At 33.8% G+C, this 24,681-nt stretch overlaps 1 protein-coding gene across 3 annotated transcripts; it reads right to left on the bottom strand.

Annotated features, from left to right (window-relative positions):
* Positions 1 to 6,129: 6,129 nt before the first annotated feature.
* On the bottom strand, positions 6,130 to 17,169 carry LOC120067324. Of its 3 annotated transcripts, XM_039018888.1 has the most exons (10): positions 16,798 to 17,169; positions 15,760 to 15,994; positions 14,828 to 14,914; positions 14,497 to 14,666; positions 13,580 to 13,719; positions 12,029 to 12,206; positions 11,300 to 11,894; positions 10,814 to 10,926; positions 8,040 to 8,283; positions 6,130 to 6,604 (listed from the first exon to the last, which is right to left on the bottom strand). In XM_039018888.1, the coding sequence occupies exons 1-10, from the start codon at positions 16,995 to 16,997 to the stop codon at positions 6,374 to 6,376; spliced, it is 2,193 nt and encodes a 730-aa protein (XP_038874816.1). In that variant the 5' UTR covers positions 16,998 to 17,169; the 3' UTR covers positions 6,130 to 6,373. The 3 variants fall into 3 exon arrangements, with proteins under 3 accessions (XP_038874816.1, XP_038874817.1, XP_038874818.1); XM_039018889.1 differs by lacking the exon at positions 14,828 to 14,914 and having other exon boundaries at positions 6,132 to 6,604; XM_039018890.1 differs by lacking the exons at positions 6,130 to 6,604; positions 8,040 to 8,283 and adding an exon at positions 8,290 to 9,958.
* Between the last annotated feature and the right edge of the window lie 7,512 nt (positions 17,170 to 24,681).

Here is a 24,681-nt window from a genome sequence, read left to right as displayed (position 1 = left end):
ATTCCAAACTATCTTTCTAGCTTAGGAGAAGATATGACTACCTTTATCCTTAGTTGAGAGTGAACTACTAGATCTAACCCTCAACGTCAACCTTAGTCGGGGAGAACTTTTTTGCTCAATCCCTCGACGTCGTATTACCTACGTGCACGTGGTTATAACTGAGTACCGTCTTACCTAAGATACTTCTGATCATATACTTTCTCAAATGTCCTTCAGTATCGAGCTGCTAAGATACCTTCTCAAATGTCCTTCGGTATCAAGTTGGTCCGGTACCTTCTCGAATTTCCATCGGTACCAAGTTGGTCAGATACCTTCTCAAATTTCCTTCGATATCCGGTTGGGTGGATACCTTCTCAAGTGTCCTTCGGTATCGCGTTTTAAGTAAAACTAGTCATAAACATTTAGTTAAACACTAAGGCTTAGTGCTCAAATCATCACACTAGTTCATCCATCATACTAGTTCATCATAAAAATGGAGTTACTTAAACATGCTGAAAGTATTTGAACAAGATAACAGATTTAAATCATGTCAATTCCATGGAAAATATGCTTTACTTAGCATGAGAAACAGTTTCACAAATACGTTACTTGGCACTTCATTTAAACACTTAGCATGGAGAATATCTTCAAAGAAATCATAGTTTCTAACACTTAGCACGAGAAATAACTTCAAGAAAATCATGGTTTCTAAATCATTAAAACATCAATTCATCACGTAGTCACTCACAGCTAGTTGGCCTCTTAACGGGTTATACGCCTCTTCTAGCTCTTCTTGGCCTAAAAGGACATAATTCCCGGTTAAACTACTTAGAATTCTTAGAAACTTAATATGTTTTTAAAGAATCTTATACATCATATCGATTACTTATGTGAGTTTCCTTATTTAATATGTTTTTATTTTCCTTTTCTCCACAACTTCTATAAATAACATGAATTTTCACTTATTAAATATTCAATATATCTTCCTTTGGCTAAACATACTTGTTTAGGAACTTAGAATTCGGGGTTTACACTTAGCTACACAAGAGCTTATTTCTTCTTGCTTCCATCCTCTAACCCTCCTTAAAACATGCTTCAATTTAACTCATTAGGAGACATCTTATTACTTACTCTTACTTAAAGTAATTAGAGTTCGGGTTTTTTCAGCAACACACACAACCACACCTCTCTCTCCAAACCCACACTCAAAAAATAAAATGATCCCGAGACTCTATACCTCCCACACAGCAGAAGACACCCCCCCCCCCCTTCGAACAACACACCCCAGTTCCCTCAACCAAATTCCACATACCTTACCTGTTCTCATAGCTAACATGTATAGAAGGGAGTGCGGCTGGAATACACACCCACCCACAAAATACTAGCCTAAGCACCCTAGAACGTTAAGGACGCAAACTCTCCCAAGCACTACCGATAGATAACTAACCAACTGCACCGACTCCCAAAACCTAATATCCTCCCCTTACACATAGGCCCCACTGCCTAAAATAAAAACCCCAGATTGTGAAGCAACTCCCAAGACACTGTTGGGCCACCTCCAACCTCTCCACTATCTAAAAACTCCGATAACCGGGCCTTCAAACTACTCCCTGCATCATAAACCACCGTAGACCCATATGAATCTAAAATTGCACCCCTCAGCAACCAAGGATCCCACCAAACAAAAACAAGAATGTCCATCGCAGCCACCATAAACGAACCAGATGCTTGAATCTATCTCTACAGTTGCAAGATAGCCCTCAGCACCAAGACCTCCCAACCTCACATCCGAACAGCCCACAAAGACCGCCCCCCGCTACAATTATTACGCCTCCACCCAGCTACCCATAATGAACCTAATTTATTGGAAGAGAAGCCAGAGCAGCTTCATAATAGCAACCCCTAATTCCATGAAGCCACATGTTTCACACCAAACCCCATCTCCTAACGGCAAGCACACCTCTTCCATATGCCACCCACGGCACCACCACGACTCACCGCACTTCCCTATCCATTAAATAAACTAGCGTAACAGACGATCAACCTCATGAGTTACACCACGCAGGCAACACAAAGATGCTACCACCAAACACCTGAAAAAAAACTTGTAAAAAACAGACCTAACAAGCACTGCAAACCTTCAGTCAAAGGAGAGGGACCAGCGACCGCCCAGCGTTCTAATATGAGCTATAATCCTCTGTATTAAAAAGGCCCACAAATCCACAACCCTCAGCGACCAGCCAATAATGGTAAAACCCCCAGATACCCCCTACACAGGCTCAAGTGAAACCAAACGAGAGAACCCCATAAGACCAACTCAACTCCTCCGCACTCACCAGATTCTCACACCCACAACAAAACATGGAACTCTTTCCCAACATTTTTCACTAACCCAGACAAACCCTACAAGAAATCCGTTTAGACCTGCCTCCTACAAACTCCAAAGAAATCTCTTCTCAGCTGCACAGAAAATCATCAAATCGTCTGCAAAAACCAAATGAGTCAGGTCGACACGCTCACACCGATCATGGAACCTAAACCACACTAGAGGATATTCAACAACCTGGACAAGACCACCATCACCATTACAAACAAAAAAGGAGACAACGGATTCCCCTGCTTCAACCCCTTCTTACAAGGAAAAAATCCCTCTAGGGAATCGTTAATCATCACAGAGAACGTAGGTGATGTAACACAAGCCTTCACCCAACTAACAAACTGAGGGGCATACCTATAGCCAACAACACACCAAATAAAATACCTAGTTGACTGAATCGTACGCCTTCTAAAGGTCTACCTTTAACGCACAATGCAATTCCCTCTGTCCTCCTTGTAGCCCCCCACAAGCTCTTGATACAATAAAATGTTATCGAAAATTGACCTACTAGGAATAAACGCAGACTGGTTACCATTGATGAAAGAAGGCAACTACAACCTTTCAGTTAAGATCCTCGAGATATACTTGTACACAACATTGCAACAAAAGATAGGACGAAACTCCTCCATACGTTCAGCTCCCCTTTTCTTTGAAATAAGAGTAATAGCAGTAGAATTCACTCCACCAGGTAGGTAACAGGACTAAAAAAAGTTCAGCACAACATCACATAAATCATCCCCAACCACACTTCAAGCAACTCGGTAAAAATCCACCGAAAACCCATCGGGCCCAGGAGCCTTCCCAGACTTCATCGAGAATAAGGCCTTCTGAATCTCATCCCGACTCACTGGATGATTAAGCGCCTCCACCACCCCCCCTCTCGGACCAACTGAACTGCACAATATCCCCAATCCGAGCAGTAAGATCCATATACCCTACCGGTTGAGACCCCAAACTACCTCGAAATAACTCAATCGTCACCTCTGCCACTCTATCATGCACCGTCTGGCGAGTCCCTCCAGCATCCATAACCATAAATAAACCACTGCAACTGCGATGAGAACGAACTTAGCGATGAAAGAATGTCGTGTTCATATCACTTAACTCCAACCACCTCACTCTGGCCTTCTACCAGAGCGACGCCTCCTTCAATCTAGCTACTAACCAGAACACCTCAGTAGCCCGAGCTGCCTCCGAACATACTGAATCTGAGTGAGGATCCCTCTCCACCTCAGCCTGAGCAGCCTCCGCATTAACCAGAACACCTCAGCCTACACCTCCTCTATCATGCCGACGATGACTAACCATAGTAAACTCGTCATCACTCCCCGCACATCTATTCCTAACCACTGGGAAAATGAACCATAAATTTAAGTAGTTGTAATTTTATGGTTTAAATACTACTTTGGTCTTTATACTTTTAGTATTGATTAGTTTTGGCCCCTCTACTTTCAAAAGATTCATTTTGGTCTTTATACTTTCAATTTTGGTTCATTTTAGCCCTTCTACTTTTAGAATATTCATTTTGGTCTTTGTATTTTCAACTTTGGTTCATTTTGGTCCTTGAACTTTTATAATGTGACCATTTTGATCCTTTTAAAAATAAAAATGATGAGACTAAAAATAATCACTTTTTTAAAGTATAAGTATCGAATAAATCAAAGTCTAGAATACAATGATCAAAATAAATATTTTAAAAGTACACCAAAATAAACCAAAATTAAAATTATAGAGAGCAAAGTAGTATTTTAACGTAATTTTATCCTCAAGTTAAATTAATGCTAATTTGTCAACTAATTTTAACTAGAAAGATGTAGTGTAAAAATATTTCAATGGTACATATGTTTTAAAATTCATTAAACACATGTGAGAAAAGATTTTTTTTTTTTTTTAACGATATAAAATTTTTAGAGGGTTAAAATTACGTTACTTTTTAAAGTTTAATGATAAGATTACAACACTTATTTGAATTGAGTAATCAAAGCTTAGACTGAAAATTTAAAAAAAAAAAAAAATTTAAAAAAAAATCCTAATTTTAAATCTCATTTTAGTGAGGAATTGATCTGTTAAACATTTCTTTGTCCTACCGGTCTTTTAAACTTCAGAATGTCAAGTTCTTAAAGACAATGACTCATTTTTTAAATTTTATTTTATTTCTTTTTTTTGGCTTGATATGATGCTCTGATGTACAATACATACTCAAAATTACGTTATTAATTTGTGAAAATAAAATTAGAAATAATGACCAAAATAGTCATATTTTGAAGCGTCAAGACTGATAATAGACATTTCAAAATTAGGAAATTAAATAGATAAATCTAAAAGTTTTTAAGACCCATTTAATAACAATTTTGGCTTTGGCTTTTTATTTTTTGACAATTAAATTGTAAACACGACTTTTATTTATTCATTTCATGTTTCTATCTACTTTTTAAAAGTGTTTTATCAAAACAAGTTTTGAAATGTGATTAAAAATCTTTTTTAAAATGAAATTTTGATTAAGAATTCAATTGTATTAATTATTATTCTTTATTTATTTTAAGATTGATAATTTTATATAGAATAAATGAAATCGTCTTTTGTCTTTAAAAAATTTATAAATCACAAATACAACTTGTGAGCGTAAGAATTTGAACCTCCAACTTTACAAAAAAAGACATGTCAATTATGGTTGAACTATACTAACTTCTCATATATTATAACATTTTATATTTATTCAACAAGGGATCTATGTATTAAAGTCTCATTTAGTATCTATTTGCTTTTTAGTTTTTGAAAATCAATCTTATAAATACTCATTCCATCTCTACATTTTTTACTTTGTTATTACCTTTTACTAATGTTTTAAAAAACCAAGCTAAGTTCTAAAAATCCAAAATAAAAAAGTTTCTAGAGCCTCATTTGGTAACTATTTTGTTTTGTGAAAACTAAGTCTAATTCCTCCCTATTGGATATAATAATTTGCATCTTTTGTAAGTATAATGATTCAATGTTTAGCCAAATTCCAAAAACAAAAACTTTTTAGAACCTATTTTTTTTTTTTAGTTTTCAAAATTTGACTTAGTTTTTTAAAGTATTGTTAAAAAATAGATAACAAAGAAAGAAATTTAGATATGAAAATAGTGTCTATAAACTTAATTTTTAAAAATAAAAATAAAAAACAAAATGATTACCAAATGAAGCCTAAAAAACTTGTTTTTCTTTTTTAAATTTGGTTAAAAAATCAGCTCTTTTATCAAACAAGGTAGTACATTTTATAAATGTTTTGCAGCTTGGATTTGGCACCATCTTTTTGTAACTTGTGAAATTAAAATAAATAAGCAAACAAAACATTTCAGATTCATCTATGTTCGAAAGTCTTTTTAAAGTAATTGTAGAGAAAAGAAAAATAAAGTCATTTCATAAAAATATCTTTTTGGTATGCTTTCAAACGTCATAATTTTTCCTTTTTCCAAAATCATGTAAACTAAGACTATATAAATAATAATAATCATTAAAAAAAAGAAAAAGAAAAGAAAAGAAAAAGAAACTATTGCTTTCCAAAGTAATTCCAAACCACTAAAGCCAATAAACAAGCAAACACGTAGAACAAAAGATTTACAATAAAAAAGATCTTACTAGAAGTCGTCTCAAATAAACCATCTAAATCCTATCTATTCTAGTGTAAAGAAGAATCAATCTCTCCAAAATCTTCAAATTTCGACCATCTGAATTTTCTAATTTCTAAATATTGTATAAATGTAATTTGAACTCAACCGATTGAGGCATATGACCTTGACTAAAGGATCAGAGATTCAAATTTCCTATCCTCGTTGAACTCAATAAATATTTTACATAAATGCACGTGTGTGCGCATGTGTGCTACCAAAAATATTATAGAAACTGCAAAAGTAATCTTTAAGGAAATGTAAATTTCTCGAGAGATTAGAATATATATATATATATATATTATACACATACACACAAAAGTACCTTAAGTTGAGACAATACACAAAATCTCGAATCATCGACTTGATTCTATGATTTCTTTTTCTTGCTATCTTCAGATTTGACAAGCTGAACAGGAGCTGCTGGTATTCTAATCCACCATTCTCTTGCCCGTCTAATCCATTTGTTACTAGTTTCCTTTCTGTATGGCATTTCCCTTGTATACGCCTCTACTAATACTAGCATGATTATGTACTTAAATGGCAGAAATGCAAAAACTAATGCTGCCAAAACGAGCAGTAGCGCAACCATGTCCGTCGCCTGCAAGAAAGACGAACATTAGAGGGATACCAACATGGGAATATGATTGTAGCCTCTGCACATGGTCATAAGGAATGGACGACATTACAAGCTTATATAACTCTGACTAAATTTACAGTCTATAGGAAATATGATACTTTCATTAATGTGTGAACTAAAAATGCTGAAGGCCAAAAGATTCCTTAAGCTTACAAGAAAAGATAAAACCCTGCAGAAATAGCGACCGTTGTCTTATGATGGAGGTTTTTTTCTTTTAAAGTACAAACTGAAGGTGGGGGATTTAAACCACAGACATCTTGATTCTTAAGATAGTTAGCTAAGCTCTTTTTGGCTGATGGAGATCTTTTTTAAGTATGAACAAATGTGTGGTTAGAATGTGAACTTTTGGCCTCAAGAGGAAAGAGTAGATGCTTTGACCTGGGATGGAGAATTTTTTTTTTTTTTTTTTTTTTTAAACCAAACTTTCATTGAGATTCCATCCTACCCTTTATGATAAGGTTTGTATTTTCTAGCATGACTGATTTTCTCCAACCTATATTTTGGAGTAAAGGCTCCAAAGGAATGAGAGAAATTTTTAGAGGGTTGAGAAGAGACGATTCATGTCTCTCTTTGTAATTATCCTTTTAGTCCCCGCTTTTTTTGGACAAGTCATTCATCATCTTGTTAGGTCTTATCTTTTTTTTTTGGCAAAAGTACCAAATTTCATTAAGAAAAAGTGAAATAACATAAGAATATTTTATATATATATATATATATATATATATATATATATATAAAGAAAAACCCACAAAAAGAGAACCCTAAAGAAAGGGTCTCCAATCAAGTAGAATATGACCAAACGAATAATTACAAAAGGCATCGTCACAAACACTCAAAGATGGATATTAAAACTTACTAGGGATCAGACTTCAAAAGACTCTCAATTCCCTAAAAAAAAAGTCTATTATTTCTCTACCCCGTAAACTCCACAACATGGCACACACCCCAGCTTTCCAAAAGAAGCTGCCCAGTTTATAATTTTTTCTAATTCTTCTTCGAGTGGTGTTTTTTTTAAAAAAAAAAAAAATTATAAGCCAATTTTGTATCGAAGGCCCAGTTTATATATATATATATATATATATATATATATATTTTAAGGTATATTTTTTAAGGAAAAACACTACATCTAGAGTTGACAGATGAGGACAAGTCGGCACCACATATAAAAGCCAACAAACGATAAGTGCAAGAAAGGACGAGTCATTGCCATTGGTAATCACAAAAAAAAGAAAGAGACAAGCAAATAAACAAACAAATTAGAAGCACGGCCAAAAGAAAGGGGTTAAAATGTAGAAGATTCCGATCTCCTTTCAAGTACTTTCTGGAGAAGAAGATGAAGGAAATATTCATAATCAGATAATGACTTTGCTCAAGGAAATATTCACAATATACATACCTGTGGAAGTACTGCAAATAAGAGAGCTCTTATTTTTAGGAGAAAAATATTCCCATCTTGAATCAATGCTTCAACTTGAGTGATGACTTCTTGCAAGGTCAGCAACTGTTCTACAGCATTTCGATTAGGGGGTGATGTGATCCTGAAAGGTTCTAATGGCTTGCTTTTGCCAAACTTCCTGCGGCAAAGCATAAGAACCGCAAGGAATACTAGAATGCAAGGCAAAATAAACCTTATCCAATTCCTGCATTTCCAATGGCAAAATCATGTCATCTCCAGCCAATATCACTTAGCATTAAAATTTTGACATATGGAATGTAGTCGAGAGTTTAACCGTTAATTAAACCAGAATGCAACCATAGCTAAAACGAAGAAAGAAATTTTATAAATATTAATTAACCATACAATTGAACCTTATCATTTTGCCAATACTAAGACAAGTAATGTTGCTGGACCATTTTAAACATCTTATCTACTCTCAGAAAAGTAATATTTCAATTAATCACATGTTCCGAGTTAACTTCACATATAATGAAATTTTCATTGCTTTGCTAGTTAACCAGAATTATTATTAGTGATTAAAAGAATTTGTATGAACAAGATTTGTTAAAGCCCAAATAAGGCATCTTGATGTAGTGTAGTAATTTTATTTAACAATTTTTGTGCATTTTGATTAATATATTTTGAATCTTAGAAGAATAAAAGAAAATTGAAACTAAATGACTATGTCCCTTAATGATAATTAAATAAAATATTTCATTCACATCAAATAACATAGAAGAAATGTAATTTCCTTCTCTCGTGTCCTTGTTTGGGAGCCCTAACCACAAATGATAATATTCAGAAGAGGAATGCCGACAATGTACTAAACCCCAATTGGTGCTTTCTATGCAAAATCTAAAAGTATCTGAAATAGAACCCAGAGTTGCACTTTTTTCAAGGGTGCAGACTAGTGAACCATGATCATCACCGAGGAAGTTGCCAGTTCATATCTTCAGTGTGAGATTTTTTTAAAGAAAATATCTTTGGTGTTCGATTGGCTCAAAATAGAATGTAAAGCTCTACGGTGAAAGCTTTGTTAGGGAGAGCTGCCTCCCTAACAAAGCTGACAATTGGCTTCTTGAAGGGTTCGATAGTGTTGCTTTCAAAGGAAAAGTGCTGTGGAGATGTGCCATGCAGTCTCTCCTTTAGTGCATTTGGAAATAGAGAAATAGTAGAATTTTTTATGATAAGTCTGTTTCTTTTGATTCTTTTTAGGTTCAAGATACAGCTTCTTGGTGGTGTACAAATTACACCAATTATTTTGTAATTACAGCCTTTGGATGATTTTTAACAATTGGAAGGCTCTCCTTTGTTAGTTCCTTCGGGAGGGGTCATCTCAACCCCTTGCTCTTTATGCTGTGTTATTCTTTTGCCTTGTTTGATTATATTACTTCGTTTCCTATATATATAAATATGGTGAAAGAGATTCTTCCTCACCCTCTGTTTTCTGACAAGGTCAGTTCCTAGGATGCTCTAGCTACTTTGTTATTTCATGGGGGTTTTCACTTTTCAGTTTGTGAGAAACAATGGAATTCTTAGAGGGATTGAAATTGAGGAAGGAGGGTGCAGCCTCTGGAGCCTTTTCTTTATGGTTAGTTTTGTATGGCTCCTTCTGTTGGGCCCTTTTTTTATATGCTCTTTTCGTATTTTTATCAATTCTCTCAATGAAGACGTGGTTTTCACAAAATTATCTTCTATCAATCAATCTTTATATATGCACACACACACACACACAATACATATATATAGGAACCAGAGGGAGTAATGTTCTTTAGAATTGAAGATCTAGTTGCTTGGCCGCAATCAGATGTACCAAAGGAGACCACGAGCATTAATTCAGAGCCTGGAGAACTTTGTTCTGCTCTCTAAGGTTAAACCTGAAGTGAAATTCAATACTTTGTTGATCAGTAAGCCTAACAATTAGAAGCTGAACTTGGAAAGTAGCCGGAAGCTTCAACCATATACTATCATAAGGTTATTTAAGCTTGAACTTTCTTCTGCTCTCTAAGGCTATTTAGCTTTGTTAGTAAATTTTAGGGTTTCTTGATTACATTAAAAAAATAATAATAAATTAAAATAGGAATGAGCTTTTGAGAATGGGAAAGAACATAAAACTCCTTTGGGACTTGGGAGGATAAAGCCTGGGAAAAAAAAAAAACTACATAAGATGGAACTTTCTTCTGCTCGCTAAGGTTATATAGATTTAGGGTTTCTTGATTATGTTAAAAAAAAATAACAAATAAAAACTACATAAGATTGCAATAGAAGCATTTACTTCGGAGAAGCACCTAATGGTAAAGCTACTCCAATGTCCTTTGAATCACAATTTCTTTAGGAAAGCGGAATTGATGAGCCTAAGTGGATACAAAATGACACGAAAGATCCTTATATTACTTCTCAAGCTCGTAACTAATAATTTTTCGACTAAAATGATGAATTATGATCATGTGCCCAACAAACTATTATCATATTAATTCATCTTCCGTTATCACTCGTGCTCAAAAGTGCTGAAATTATATCCATGTAAAATTTCTCGACAGATTATGAACACAATACAGACATAGCCTTAAAATAATAGCTAAAAGTAAATACCGTAAGATCAGCATAATATAGCATGTGTGTGACTTACAGGCTTTGTTTCGGAACATAGCTTTTGTGAGTCAATAAAGCCCACCAGGGTAAATGCTCAATTTTGACCCAAACATGCAAGCACATAATGAGTAGCTACTTACCTTATAATAGCAAAGCAGAACAGCAGTAGAAAAGTTGTTGATTTGTAAGTTTCTTCCCATGAGGCCAAAATCTGAATATGTCTAGCCAATTCCAGAAACGGAAACAACAGTTCCTGGACAGACAGAGAGAAAGGCTCAGCTCCAAAATACTTCATCTCTCGAAAAATTCAATTCTCTTTGGTTGACTGTCCCAGCATGCAAAAACTTACCACCTGTCCGGTATTAAATTTATCAATTTGGTTCACTCACCGAGTAGTGGGTTTTCCTTTTTTTGGATTAGAGAGAAATGGGAATTACAGTTTATATTTCCTCTAGTTGTAAAGAGATAGAAGAAAAGATACTGAAGCATGCCATTGATGATAACAATTGTTGATCAAGAAGATATATGAATCCGTGAGTTAAATCAGTACTAAGTTTTACTGCTTGCATATCTTCCAAGTATCTCATAGAAGGAAGTCTACTTTCTCAAGAAAGTCAGTAGTTTACCTTCATTACTGCAAGATTTGTATCAATACCCTCCACTTTCACTTGGTCAACGGTAGCTTGTGCAGCTTCAGCCCTGCCTGAATCTGATATGGATTGTCTCACTATAATTTCCAAGGGATTTGTCTCACCCACCCAAACATCTCCAGCTAAAACAGCGTCATCTTCATAACCTATCTCTTTCTGTAAGGTGAATCCAAGTTGACGTAGTGCTAGAAGAAAATTTGGAGACGATTGTCGTTGTTGCTTTTCAGGTGGGCTCCCAGAAGCATCACGTTGCATACCATCTATATTTATCAACAGCAATCGACCCAAGAGAGTTTCCAAAATTGAATCTCCCCCAGGAAGACTTTCTGCCAGATTAAAAGTGAGTAAGGTTCTGTAATGCGATGAAAAAACATGAAAAGCTTCTCTAATTGCACGAATTCTGAAAATGCCAAAAATTGCCCTTGCAAGTACTTCTGATTTCTGAGTTTCATTAAGATTGTGCTTCCTGATAAACTTGTGTGCTCGCAGGACCTCAAGACAGATATCCAGCCAATAATCCCGCCGAGAACTGCCTTTGAATTCAGGAAACTCTAAATAAACAGGTTCCATCCTGTACAGGATCATTAAAGAGTTTAACCACAAAATAAATTAATAAAAATACCCTCACAGGAAGGGGAGACAAATATTAAAATCCAGGGACTAAAATTTACTAAAATAATTAATATCATTCCAGAGATAACATACACAGATGTTGACTTGTACATAACAGCTTTATCGAAGAGACGAGCACCCAATGGCCCTGTAAGTTCAGGTTTTATTCTCTGCTTTGTATCGGCTTCCAGATCATATCTAACAGCTTTGTCATATAAACCAACACCCAATGACTCAAAGTACAAGGCATGACTGGTCAGTGTTAACCTCCCTGCATGAAAAGATAAACCGGATCAATCAAATGTAGAAGTGGAGGAAAAACACTTAAAGAATATCTTCACCTCAGAACAATCAAGTGAATACTACATCACACGACCCCTCTAAGTTTATCCTTTCAGACTCCTACTGTAGAGACAGATGTCCAAAAGCATCTTTCTCCGGCAAAAGGATGGAATTTTCCCCAGGGGGATTTCACTATGTCAGTGGAGTTACTAAGTGATGGCTCTCGTTGGTGGTTTTCTGATGTTTTCAGCCCAACGTCGAGTAGTTTTAGGAGTAGTTCTAGTTTGAATTATGGTCCATTCAAAGTTTTTCGCCCAATTGAAGAGCTTTATTGCAACTCCTTGGTCTTCATACATCTTATGTAACTTTTGAAACCTTGTCTTCTACTACCATTTGACCGATTCACCTTCAAGATTCTATTGAAACTCTCTAACCATCTTAAAAGACAAACCAACCTCTCTTCTTTACTCCTACAGCATCAGAATGCACCTTCTCATTCCTTCACTAGACAGAGTAGTCTTTTTATTATTATTATTTCTAATTATTTTAATGCAAACCGAACATTCATCTTAGAAAATAAAATATTCATTAGACAAAATAACAATTTCAGCTTTCAAAACAAACTTATTCACTTTTTTCTGCAACTATCGCTTAATGGAGAATAGAGAAGATCAAACAATGACTGTTCTAGCCACTGCACTTGATTCCATTGCAAGCTTATGAAGAAAAATGAGGAAAAAACGATGACTTATCACTTTTCTCCTTCAACACGAAAACACCAACCCTTTATTCGTTAACTAATAAAAAAAGAACACATTTTCTACACAACTTCTCAAATCCATAATCCATAAAAGAAGCTCAAACTCACAGATATCAAAAATAAATAAATAAATAAAAGAAGCTCATAATCTGCAACCTATTTGAGATAATCCATAATGTAATTAGTTCTTGAAGGCTTGGTCTCTCATTATTTGTTTCTATTGCTCTCATTTTTTTCATGTATTTTCTCCTTTTCTTATTTTTATTTCCTTGTATTTTGAGGATTAGTCTCTTTTCTTTTCATTTTTTTCAATGAAAAATTTGGTTTCCTTTAAAAAAAAAAAAAAAAAAATCTGCAACCTATTTGAGATAAAATCTCCAAAGAGAAAAATATCTCCTCTTTCTTTGTCAATAAACATATATAACTTATTGAACTTGAATCATCTATATTTGACAAGCAAAGGAAGGAAGCTTAAAGTTCAATGGTTGAAAAACCACAATCGAGAGAAGGAAACTTGGATCTTAAATTTCAATCTTCAAGATCTAAAATGAGGTAATTCAATCAATTCAATCTTGGATTACATTTGTAGGAACAAGACTCACCAGGCCATGCAGAAATGCCAATATGCTGAAGAACTGGTTGAGTGGGTACTGTACCATCAACTTCAAGGACAATTTCTCCTTCAGAAAGATGAAGATTTCCAGGTGATGGGTGCAACGCATTTTTAGTTGCCTTAATAACCCTGCAAAAAAGACATCGTAATAAATTTTCTCTAATAGTGACACTAGTCCTTAAACTAATCAACTCTGGAACAGAAAAGTTCACGATCCAGAAACAGATAGGTCCCATCTTTAGACTTCTTCATTTACCATTTGACATCCACTGATTTAAAAATGAACATATTACAATAGTTGCAACTTGCAACATATTTCTGTTACAATGTGCAATTATCATACACTTCACACAAGCTTAAATGTAACAGCCTACATTAAGGGTGTGAAGTAGGAGTTGTGAACTCCACTCCTTGTTTCACCCAAAGAGTTGGTGGGTTCCACTACAAAAAAATATCAATTTTATATCTTATGCTCTTACACTATGGGCCCTATGAATTCACAACTCTTAGGACTTCATAACTCCTTACTCTTCACTATTCCACTCCTTACCCTAAACACCCCCTAAGAGACAATCATCCAAACAACACTCCTGAAGCATAAACTTTAGGAACTAAAGCAAATCAAATAATACTTTATTAAACCAAAAACATGAATCCAAAACAAAATCAAAATCCACTTTCATCAAAAATTAAAAGACTAATCTTGGAAGAACAAACTTCAAAATACAAGATCCTAAAAGTAAAGGTGTTGTTTGATAATCATTTCATTTCTCTTTTGAGTAGAACAAAAACTGTAAAACCATGTTTAACAGCTTCCCTAATTAAACTTATAGAGTTGGAGAAACAATTTCTATCACATTTTATAAAGATCACACAATTGTCAGCACTAACAAAGCAAGTTCTTACTTGTCAAGACTTCTTATATATTTGTCGAAGACAAGAAAATGGAGTCGATGACCTGAAGAACTCGTCAGTGAATCAAAAAGATTGTGAACAGTTATAATATCTGCAAGAGCAATGCAAGCAGGAGCTATCCGTGAAAAAGCTTCTGGCCCAACAGTTTTCTTGTCATCAAACTGATCACCATAATATAAAAGTTTTAAAAACTGGTACCTCAAAAGCTCAGTCAATGCTAGCAAAAAAAAAAAAAAGAGACTTCAAAAGTACCCATCCTAGACATAATGGTAACATAATGTGCCTATCAAGTTGCAGATAAGAAAACCAGAAAATTATTAACCTGAACAGCCATGTTTGTAGAATTTGAATAAAATAGTGACCACTCTTCCTTATCCTCTACTTCCTCATTACTGCAAGAAGCAGTTTCCTACAGTTGGAAAGAGGATTTAGAAACACAATCAATTCCTTCTCTCCCTCTTTTTCTACTATCTTTGTAAATGAACAATAAAAAACTAAAAGCTAAGACCCTAATTGATGACCATTTTATTTTAATCTTCTGATTTTAAAAGTTAAGCTCGTAAACACTACTTCTACCTATAGCTTTCTTGCTCTATTACCTACATTTTGAAAACATTCTAAAAAATCAAGCCAAACTTTGAAAAATAAAACATGTAGCATTTAAAATTTTGATTTTGTTTTTAAATTTGGCTTAGAATTTAAATGTGTTTTTAAGGAAGGTGAAATGCTTTTTATAAAAATTAAAAAAAATAATAATAATAAAATTATAAATTATAAATTATAAAAATTATAAAAAAAAATTGATAAAATGAAAAGAGACTAATGTTAAAAAATACATTAACCTTCAAGAGAATAGAGAAACTGAGAAAACAAAAGAAGAAGAAATACTATTGAGATACAAAGAGGAGAAGACATCAAAAAGCAAACACTTAAAACCTAACAAACCATCTCTAGAAAGGAAACCAAAGCTAAAGAACACATAAACTTTAAAGCCATAGCCAACGGAAGACCAATGTGCAGACGAGGTAAGAAGTCCAATAAGACCAAAAGTGAGATGCTTACAAAAAAATTATGAGGAAGAAAACTTAATTTTAAAAATAAACAAAATGGTTATCAAATGAGGCCTAAAATATCCGAATTCCAACTCTCCACAACCCAACCCCACCCCCACAAGAAAAAAGAAAGATGCATTTAAGTGATAATCTCACTCTATCTTACTAAATATCAATGGAATATAATGGTAGACTGTCTCACTTGCGGTAGTGGTTCGCTTTCACTACCAGGGCACTCCCAAGCAAGCATCATGTCATATGCCAAGCGACGAAAATCCTTGTCGCTTAAATAATCTGGACGTCTGCTCATTGAATAGAGTGTTTGGTATGAGAAAAATTCCAACAAACATCTAGAATAAGTTTCAGGTTCCTTATTCATTCCAGGTAACTCTGACTCAAAAAGTTGTTGCATTTCTTCAGTGGGCATTTGAAGAATCCTGCATAATAGAAATGCCTCTACCTTTAGATGCATGAGATGACAATGATATAAAAGCTGAAGCAAATGTCCAGTTCTAATGATTGCATTACAAATGCCGAATCAAAATTATGCCTTCAATATGACAAATGCAACATATTGTTACAGGCACTTAAATTTGTGAAATCCTTTGGGTAAAAAATTTGTAAAAGAAAGTAACTTTTATATCTTTACAAAAGTATAGGCTATTTATGAAGGAAAAACTCCTTTTTTGTTGCTCTAAAACAAAGCATATAACCGACTGCAATATAGATTTCAAAAGGCAAACAAACTAGATTTTTTGCAATAATGGCATAATGAATGAAGAAGATTTTTAGAAAGGGTTAAAATTAATAAACTATTTTGGTTTATAGGTCATTATACTCCCATTATTTTCCATGGAGCACGAGGGAAAAGTGATTGATTATGGATAAATAATTTCTTCCACAGTATTACAGAATCAGTCATTTGCACAAGATCAACAGCTAATCATCCTACTTTAAATCACACATTAGAAAAATTTTACTTAACAATTTCACATAAATAATATTCACAGTATCAGGTAGTAGATGGTATACGCATCAAATTTTGAAATTTAAAATAAATCAATAAAAACGAGTTCATACTGGAAGATAAAGCCTCTTACGTCAACATTCCAATACATGCAAACTCGAGCAAAAATATACATGAAAAAAAAAAAAAAAGAAGAAGAAGAAGAAGAAGAAGAAAAAAACATTTAACGGAAACAAAAATGAAGATCAGGGGAAAATATAAGAGGAGAAATACTTGGAACAACGAGCGACAACAGAATTTGCGAAGGGAGAGAGTTGAGGGATGGATTTAGGAGAACCGGAAGGTGAATTTTCTTCATTCTTCGATTTCTTGCGCTGAAAGATGGATCTAAATGTGTTTGGTTGGTTCTTTATCAAGCTCTCAATCATGGTAACCTTCACTTTTTTCGCCACTATCTCTTGTATTCCAGACATTGCTCCAATTTGTTGATTTGAAACTGTTTGAATGAGGAATCACAAATTGAAGAAAGGGATTGATTGAGAGAGATGATTCGTAACCTGTTCGTAGTCAATGTTCCTCCCAAGTTCGGCCTCACATTCTTCTTCCACCTCGAATCCTCTGCTCTATTTCTCGGCGTACAGCCAAAGAATAGAATATATTTTTAAAACTTTTTTAAAAAATAAAATTAAAAATTTTATCTTATTGGTTTTTAAAATAATTTCAAAAGGTAGAACGGTTGAAAATATTTGAGGTTAATAAAACAAATTATTTCAAATGGTTTATTTTTCTATATTTAAAAACAGTCTCGTTTGTATTATTATTTTTTTCCTTCTTCTTCTTTTATTATTATTGGTTTTTGTTTTAATTTGGCGTAAATATTGTTTGAGACATTTTGTTTCAACTGGCTTGTTATTTGTTCAGAAATGTTTAATTTGGTGTAGTTATAGTTTATATGACATGTTTGAAACACTTTGTTTCAAGGGGCACTTGCAGGTATAACTAAAAACAAAGGTGAAATTGCTAGCGTGTCTTCTTTGTTTTTTTTTTTCTTTTAAAAAACGGTGGCCTAGCCCGAAGATAATGTGAGAAAAGTCTAAATAGTCCTTAAACATTAGTATATCACGGACATTAAAAGGGTGTTACTATATGCATGCATAAGCTTGAAAATAAGTCTTTCTCAAATTGAGCAATAGAATCAAATCCTTTTTAATAAAATGTAGAATTTCATCAAGATAAATGTTCGTAAACCCAAAAACCTTTGCTCAGGTTACACCTGTCACAAATTTAAAATAAATTACAAATAACGAAATAAAAACAATCATAGAATTCAAATGTTTGCCTGCTAAATTAAAACATGAGAAGAACAAATGTGGAAGCGTCAGTCTAGTCCCATAGGCTAAGTTACAAATTCTTCTTATCATTTGTCACCATGTCCTTGTCTTTACCTGAAAAACGTATTAGAGAAAATGGTGAGTACATAATACTCAGCCAGTGACGTGACCCACTATTAGGCCCACTAGTTGAACTTGCTAACTTTCCTATCCGAGAATAGGTGTACAAATTATAATATGGGCATAAGTAATGAACCCAAAGGCCCATAAATCATGTCAATAGTGGTGTTCCCAAAGAAACACAAATCATGGCAGTCGTGGTGATCTCAAAGGAACACAGATCATGGCAATAGTGGTATTCCTGAGGAACACAAATCATGGTAGTCATGGTGATCTCAAAGGAACACAAAACATAGCAGTCATGGTGATCCTCGAGGAACACAAATCATAGCAATAGTGGTGATCCTATAGGGACACCGAGTCAATCATAAGTAGTGGGTTCATGTCCATAAGATGTACACAACCTGATAGGAAAGCCAACAGTCACCATCTAATCTAGCATGCATTAAACAATTAATAGACCTCATACCATAAATCATAATCATATTATCTTAGCCAATGCATCCAGCATGCAAAATGCAAACATAAGATCTCGTGATATGCTTATATCAATATTGTTAGGTTTTATGCCCTAAAACTCGTAGATAGTAAATGTAAATAATTGACGGTCATCAATGAAGAGTTATTGATATTATTTCAATAAGTGTTATTGATTGTGTTGTATGTGTTTTGTCTTAATAAAATTAAATCAAATAAACCAATATTCTAAGTTGTCTTATGAGTCTTGATTTGTATGTGGAGGCATACAGGGATCAATGCTTAAGATATAGCCTAAAGGGTTTATAGTATAAGAATAAGGCTAAATGCCTTATATTAGTGATACTATGGATACGACTCAATTTCTATTTGATACAAACGCAATAATCCAACGCATTCGTGTAGGTGACATAGAAGTAGGGGTATCCTATGCAATGAATTTGTATAAGACTGGGCCGCAAAATAATAACCATTAGATGTAACTTCGTTGACTAGTTAGGATTCTATTTCAATAGGATAACTTAGGCAACTCAGTCTTAATTCTGAGTATATTATGAACTCCTATTCACCAAAGATTGTCCTTTGATTTGTACGGGTGAGAGTGGTCAGTTTACTGACTCAATATGCCTACCATTTTGGTTCTCTGAGTCTTCAAACAAGAGTAAGGTTCTTTCCCTTTTTTTTTCTATAGGATTGTATTTTTTTTAAGCATGCTTAACTTTGATTAATTTTACAATAAGCCGAGTTTATTTTGGTCTCTGTGATTTTCTAAATTTTCCCAATGTACTAGGTATTTCAATTTCTAAATTAATTTTGAGTAAGGTCCATAGGCTTCCAACACACCCATAGTAAACTCGTGGATATTCAATCTTAACATCGACAACCTGATTCGGCCGCTTGGCTCGAGGGCGAACCAACAGTAAGACACTTACCTCAATAACAAGTCCAAATTATAATTCTACACTTAAACGATCTCTTCTATCTAACTTCACAACCTTGAATCCAACCTAGGACAGGAACAAAATGAACTTTAACCTTTAAGCCCAATTCCAAACATAAAATAGTTTTAGAAGCCATTAAATCGCTTATCTAACTAGCACTTTGATCTTAAATCATCTCCAACACTCAAATCAAGTAACCGAATCTGAAAATAAACAAATCCACACATTGTTCAATTGGCAACCCACAAAATATACCAAACGACTCAGAAATCTCAAATTCTTACCAACTTCTTGTTGAAAAAGACCTTCCATGGTGCTGAACAACTCGTTTTCAATTTCAAAACTCCTCCAAAACTTGAATCTAATGCCAAAACACAATACCTAACTCCAAGATCCCAACAAAACGTGTGTGGAGGGATTTCAATTTCTTCCTTTTTTTTGTTTGACCTCCCTCCCTTCTCCAAACTTTTCAATCTTCCATGATTTTAAAAAGTCAAAATTTCAAATCTTAATCACATATCTTTTAATTAATTATATTATCCAGATAATTCAAGTTTAGCTTTAAAATCCAAAACGAAATTCATGTATTTAAGATAATAAATTTAGAATTGCTTGAAAATTTGGGATGCCAAATTCTTCCCTCCTTAAGAACTTTCATCCTCGAAAGTTCCAATTCTGGAAGCAAGTACTTCGTATCCATCTCATCTTCTCGTTCCCACATTGTCTCCTAAAACTGTTAATTACACCATATGACTTTTACAAGCGATATCTCCCAATTTTGCAAAGTTTCCACTTCCCTTTTCAAGAATTTGCTTAGTTTCTCTTCATATAACTCAGATTCTCATTCAATTGTAAGGTCTCAAAGTTCACATTTGATAGATCTGCCATATACTTTCCATCATAAAGACATGAAAAATATCGTGAATTGCAAAAAGCAATGGTAGCAATGCTAAATGTAAGCTATAGGGTCAACTCACTCTAAATTTTCAAACGACCAAATGAAACATAGACTTAATGCCCCCTTTCCTTCCAAACCTTGAAACACCTTTCATATGGGGTACTTTCCAAAACACTTTCTCACCTACCTCGAATTCTAGTTCCTTGCACCTAACATCAACATAATTTTTTTTATCTACTCTGGGTTGTTTGCATTCTTGCTCTATTCTTTTGAATTTCCTCATTTTTAGTTTGTACTAATTTAGGTCCTAACAATTTCCTGAAGAAATCGAATTCCCTGCAGAATCGTGTGAATATTGTACAATTTGAAATTCAATTGATGGACAGTGAAATGCAAAGAAAACAATAAATAAAAACAGGATAAACATTTATAAAACCTAAGCATGCATTCTACTGAGAGATTTAAAGAAGAGGAGACTAACCCTTAAAGTTCCACTTCTTCACGAAAATCTTCACGATTTGAACAACACCTCTTTGCTCAAACAATAAAACCTTTCCAAAACACGTTCATAGTAGGGATGAACACCACCACTTGAAAACCTTGTTATTCCCTTGGAACAAGAATGAGTGAGATCCTTGAATTGGTTTTTGGTAGGGGGAATTTTACAAGAAGGTTGAATGTGTGAGAGAGAGAGCTTCTTTGAATTTCTCATAGAAAAAGTATTATGTATCATGATTTCGAAAATCAACATGTTAAGAGAAGAATGGGGGAGAGGGAGTTTCACGATCTGAATACAATTCCCCTACCATGAGAGTTATAACTATATTATTAAACAATTAATAATATAATATGTATATTATATGGTTGGTTATTTAATCAACAAACCCATATAATATACATTATAATCATATTATAATGCAACTCTTTCTCATAATCTATAGTTTTAATATGAATCAATATTCACATTAAATTTTAAGCTATAATTTTTATACAAATCTTATTTATATAAATAATATTTGAATTTTATTCAAATATTACTCTCTCACATATTATATAGTTTTAATTATAAATCATATTTATGATTAACTATATGATATAATGCATTAATATACATTATACATTATTTAATCATATTAATATAATCAATTACTTAAATTCCCATAAATATTTAAATAATTCAAATTATTCCGAAACAAAGGGACCTTATGGACCTACATATTAGTGTTGGGTTTTATGCCCTAAAACTCGTAAATAGTAAGTGTTATTAATTGACCATCATCAATAAAAAGTTATAGATGTTAATTCAATAAATGTTATAGTTTGTATCATTTTTTATTTTGTCTTAATAACCCTCAATCCAATAACTAACATCCACGATTGCTTTATGAGTCTTGAACTGTATGTGGAGACATACAGGGATCAACGTTCAAGATACAGTTTAAAGGGTCTGTAGTATAGGGATAAGGTCGACTACCTTATCCTTGTAACACTATGGATACGACCCACTTTGTATTTGATACAAACGCAATATCCAACACGTTCGTGTAGGTGACATGCGAGTGAGGGTATTCTATACAATGAGTTTGCATAAGACTGGACTGCAAAATAGTAACCACTAGATGTAACACCGTTAACTAGTTTGGTTCCTATTTCAATAGGATGACCTAGGCAACTTAGTCTTAATCATAAGTATATTATGAACTCTTGTTCACGAGGGATTATCCTTTGATTTATACGGGTGAGGGTGGCCAGTTTGCCAACTCAATATGCCTACCATTTTGGGGACAAGACCAAGTGGGGAGTTGGGAACATAATAATACAAGATAGAATTCATTATTTCCTACCTTAAGAGTAAGTAGATGAGTGTTCTCTTAAGTGATGTCTCCGAGACTTGAACAAAGGGAACTACCATCTCATTAGTCTAAGAGGGGTTTCTGTTTATTGGTTGGACCATAAATAGGTTGTTCATTAGAGAAGCACTGGTACTTAAGGAGTCAAAAGTAACCTAAGGGTAAAATGATAATTTGACCCAGTTGGAGTTACGAACACTCGTAAAGGATTGACTTTCTATTATTGGTCTATATCCATAGACACAAAAATATATATGTAGTGAGAAGAGTGCAATTGTAGGTCTTTAGTGGAGTATACTCACAGTTAACAAATATTGATTAACTTGGTTAATGAGTTTAGCCAATTAATCTCATATCCTTGGAGCTTCTGATCTACAAGTTCACCAGGTTCCCTTGTTAGCTCATTAAAGGATATTAAAAATGGATGATTTGAATTGTTCAAATGAATTTGAGGAGACTATATATTAATATGATTAATATGTAATTGATTATGGATATGATCTATAATTCAAATTAAATTAGAAAGAAACATTTGAATAAGATTCAAATAATTAATTGAAGTGAATTAGATTCACAAAGAATTATTTAATAGAGAGGTACTGCACATATACATATGATGTTTATGATATATATATATATATATATATACACGTTAAATTAGATTTAATGTATAAATAGTTATTTAATTAATATGAAAGTGTTGTTTAATTAATTAATTAAATAAATGTTATTTAATCAATTGTGTACAAGGGAAAATAGGAAAATAACTAGGAAAAGGGCTTGACCCTTTTATATATAAAGTCTTCCTTATAGCCCTTTTGGAGACACATACAATACACATAACACGAGTGAATTGGAAGAATTCATTGTGTATTTTTTCCCTGAGCCACAAAGAAAATTCTTTCTACTCTCCATAAGTCTTTCTCCTCACTCTTTTCCAATAGTTGGATACCACCTATCTTTCTATTGGAATCCTTGAGAATAATGAGGTTACTCTCATGGTCATGTTCGAGATTGTTCAAGAAATCGTTCATATTCAAGATCGTTGGAGAAGTTGTTCATTGCAACTTCGAGAGGATTGTTCTTGGAACTTGGGAATCTACAAAGGTGAGAATGATTCTAACTTTTCCCTACAACATGTTATTTACATGTTTATTCTATGTATATTGTGTTTTAGTTTACTATTTTGTTTATGTAAGAATCGATTTACGGGATGCAAAGCATTCATAATGCTTCCGCAGCGAGATCTGATCCCTTCAATTAGAAGTTCTAGTGATACGAAATTAATCAATTAAACTCTTTAATTAGATTAATCAACATTCATTAACTTTGGTCACTCCACTAAAGATCGAAATTTGCACTCTTGGCATTGTAGATATATTTCTGGTCCACAGATATAACCAATCAACAGTAAGTTGACCATTCACAAATTGCTCATTATTATAGTTAGGTCAAATTATCGTTTTACCCCTGTAGTTACATCTAACTCCTTAAATGCCACTGATTACTCTAATGAACAACTAGTCTATAGTCCAACTATAAACTAACCCCTCTCAGACCAATGAGAAGGTCAGTGTTCAAGACCTAGAATAAGCTATTAAGGGAGCAATTTATCTACTTTCTTTAACTATAGAAAGGAGTGAATTCCATCTTGTGTAGTTTGTTCCTAGCTCTCTATTCGGACAAATCCCCATGGTATGCTTATTGAGCTGGAAAAACTAGCCACTGTCACTCATACAAATCAAAAGATTGCCCTTATATTTATCTACTTTCTCTACTATAGGAAGGAGTGAATTCCATCTTGTGTAGTTGTGTTTCTAGCTCTTTACTCGGACAAATCCCCAAGGTACGCTTATTGAGCTGGAAAAACTAGCCACTGTCACCCATACAAATCAAAGGATTGTCCTTATAGACAGGAGTACACAACTTACTCAGGATTAAGATCAAATCATCTATGACTATCCTAGTGAAATGTTAGTTTCTACAAGCAATAATGTTATTCAAAGAAATTAATCATTTCGCGGTCCGATCTTATATAAAATCTTTATACAGAATACTCTCACTCACATGTCTCCACATGAACAATATGGATCATATCGTCTGTAACATTTACAACTCATGTAACAGTTACAAAGTGAGTCGTATCCACAGTGTCACCAAGATGAAGCACCCAATCGTAGCCATGTACTGCAGACCTTTTAGGTTATTACTTGAACATGATTCACTTGTATGTCTAACACGTACTGTTCAAGTTACATTAAACAATCTTGGGTCTTAGTTTATTAGATTGAGTTAATGCTATATACATGTCAAATAAAATACTTCGTATTTCATTAAATAAATCATTTGTATTTACAAATGATAAACTACAAGATCTACGAGATTTAGGACACTAAATCCAACACTTCCATTTACTAACCTCATCTAGTAAATAAGAGTCCCTTAACTCTTACCATACAAGGGTTCAAAAGGTGTTATGCCAATAGTAGTTTGGTAACTATTATTCTAAACAAAATCCATTAGATGTAGGTAAGAGTCCC

Source organism: Benincasa hispida, chromosome 12, assembly GCF_009727055.1.
Source record: "Benincasa hispida cultivar B227 chromosome 12, ASM972705v1, whole genome shotgun sequence".
NCBI lineage: Eukaryota > Viridiplantae > Streptophyta > Magnoliopsida > Cucurbitales > Cucurbitaceae > Benincasa > Benincasa hispida.
The sequence above is the reverse complement of the archived record's forward strand: the minus strand, read 5'-3'. Positions and strand labels throughout refer to the sequence as shown.

Bases quoted from the DNA above. Each gene is read 5' to 3' on its own strand.
- LOC120067324 (XM_039018888.1), bottom strand. From the start codon at position 16,997: ATGTCTGGAATACAAGAGATAGTGGCGAAAAAAGTGAAGGTTACCATG. The intron at 14,667-14,827 runs GTTAATAATTTT...TATGGTGATCAG, and splicing joins CTACAAACATGGCTGTTCAG to TTTGATGACAAGAAAACTGT. The intron at 11,895-12,028 runs GTATGTTATCTC...GATCCTGTACAG, and splicing joins ATGTACAAGTCAACATCTGT to GATGGAACCTGTTTATTTAG.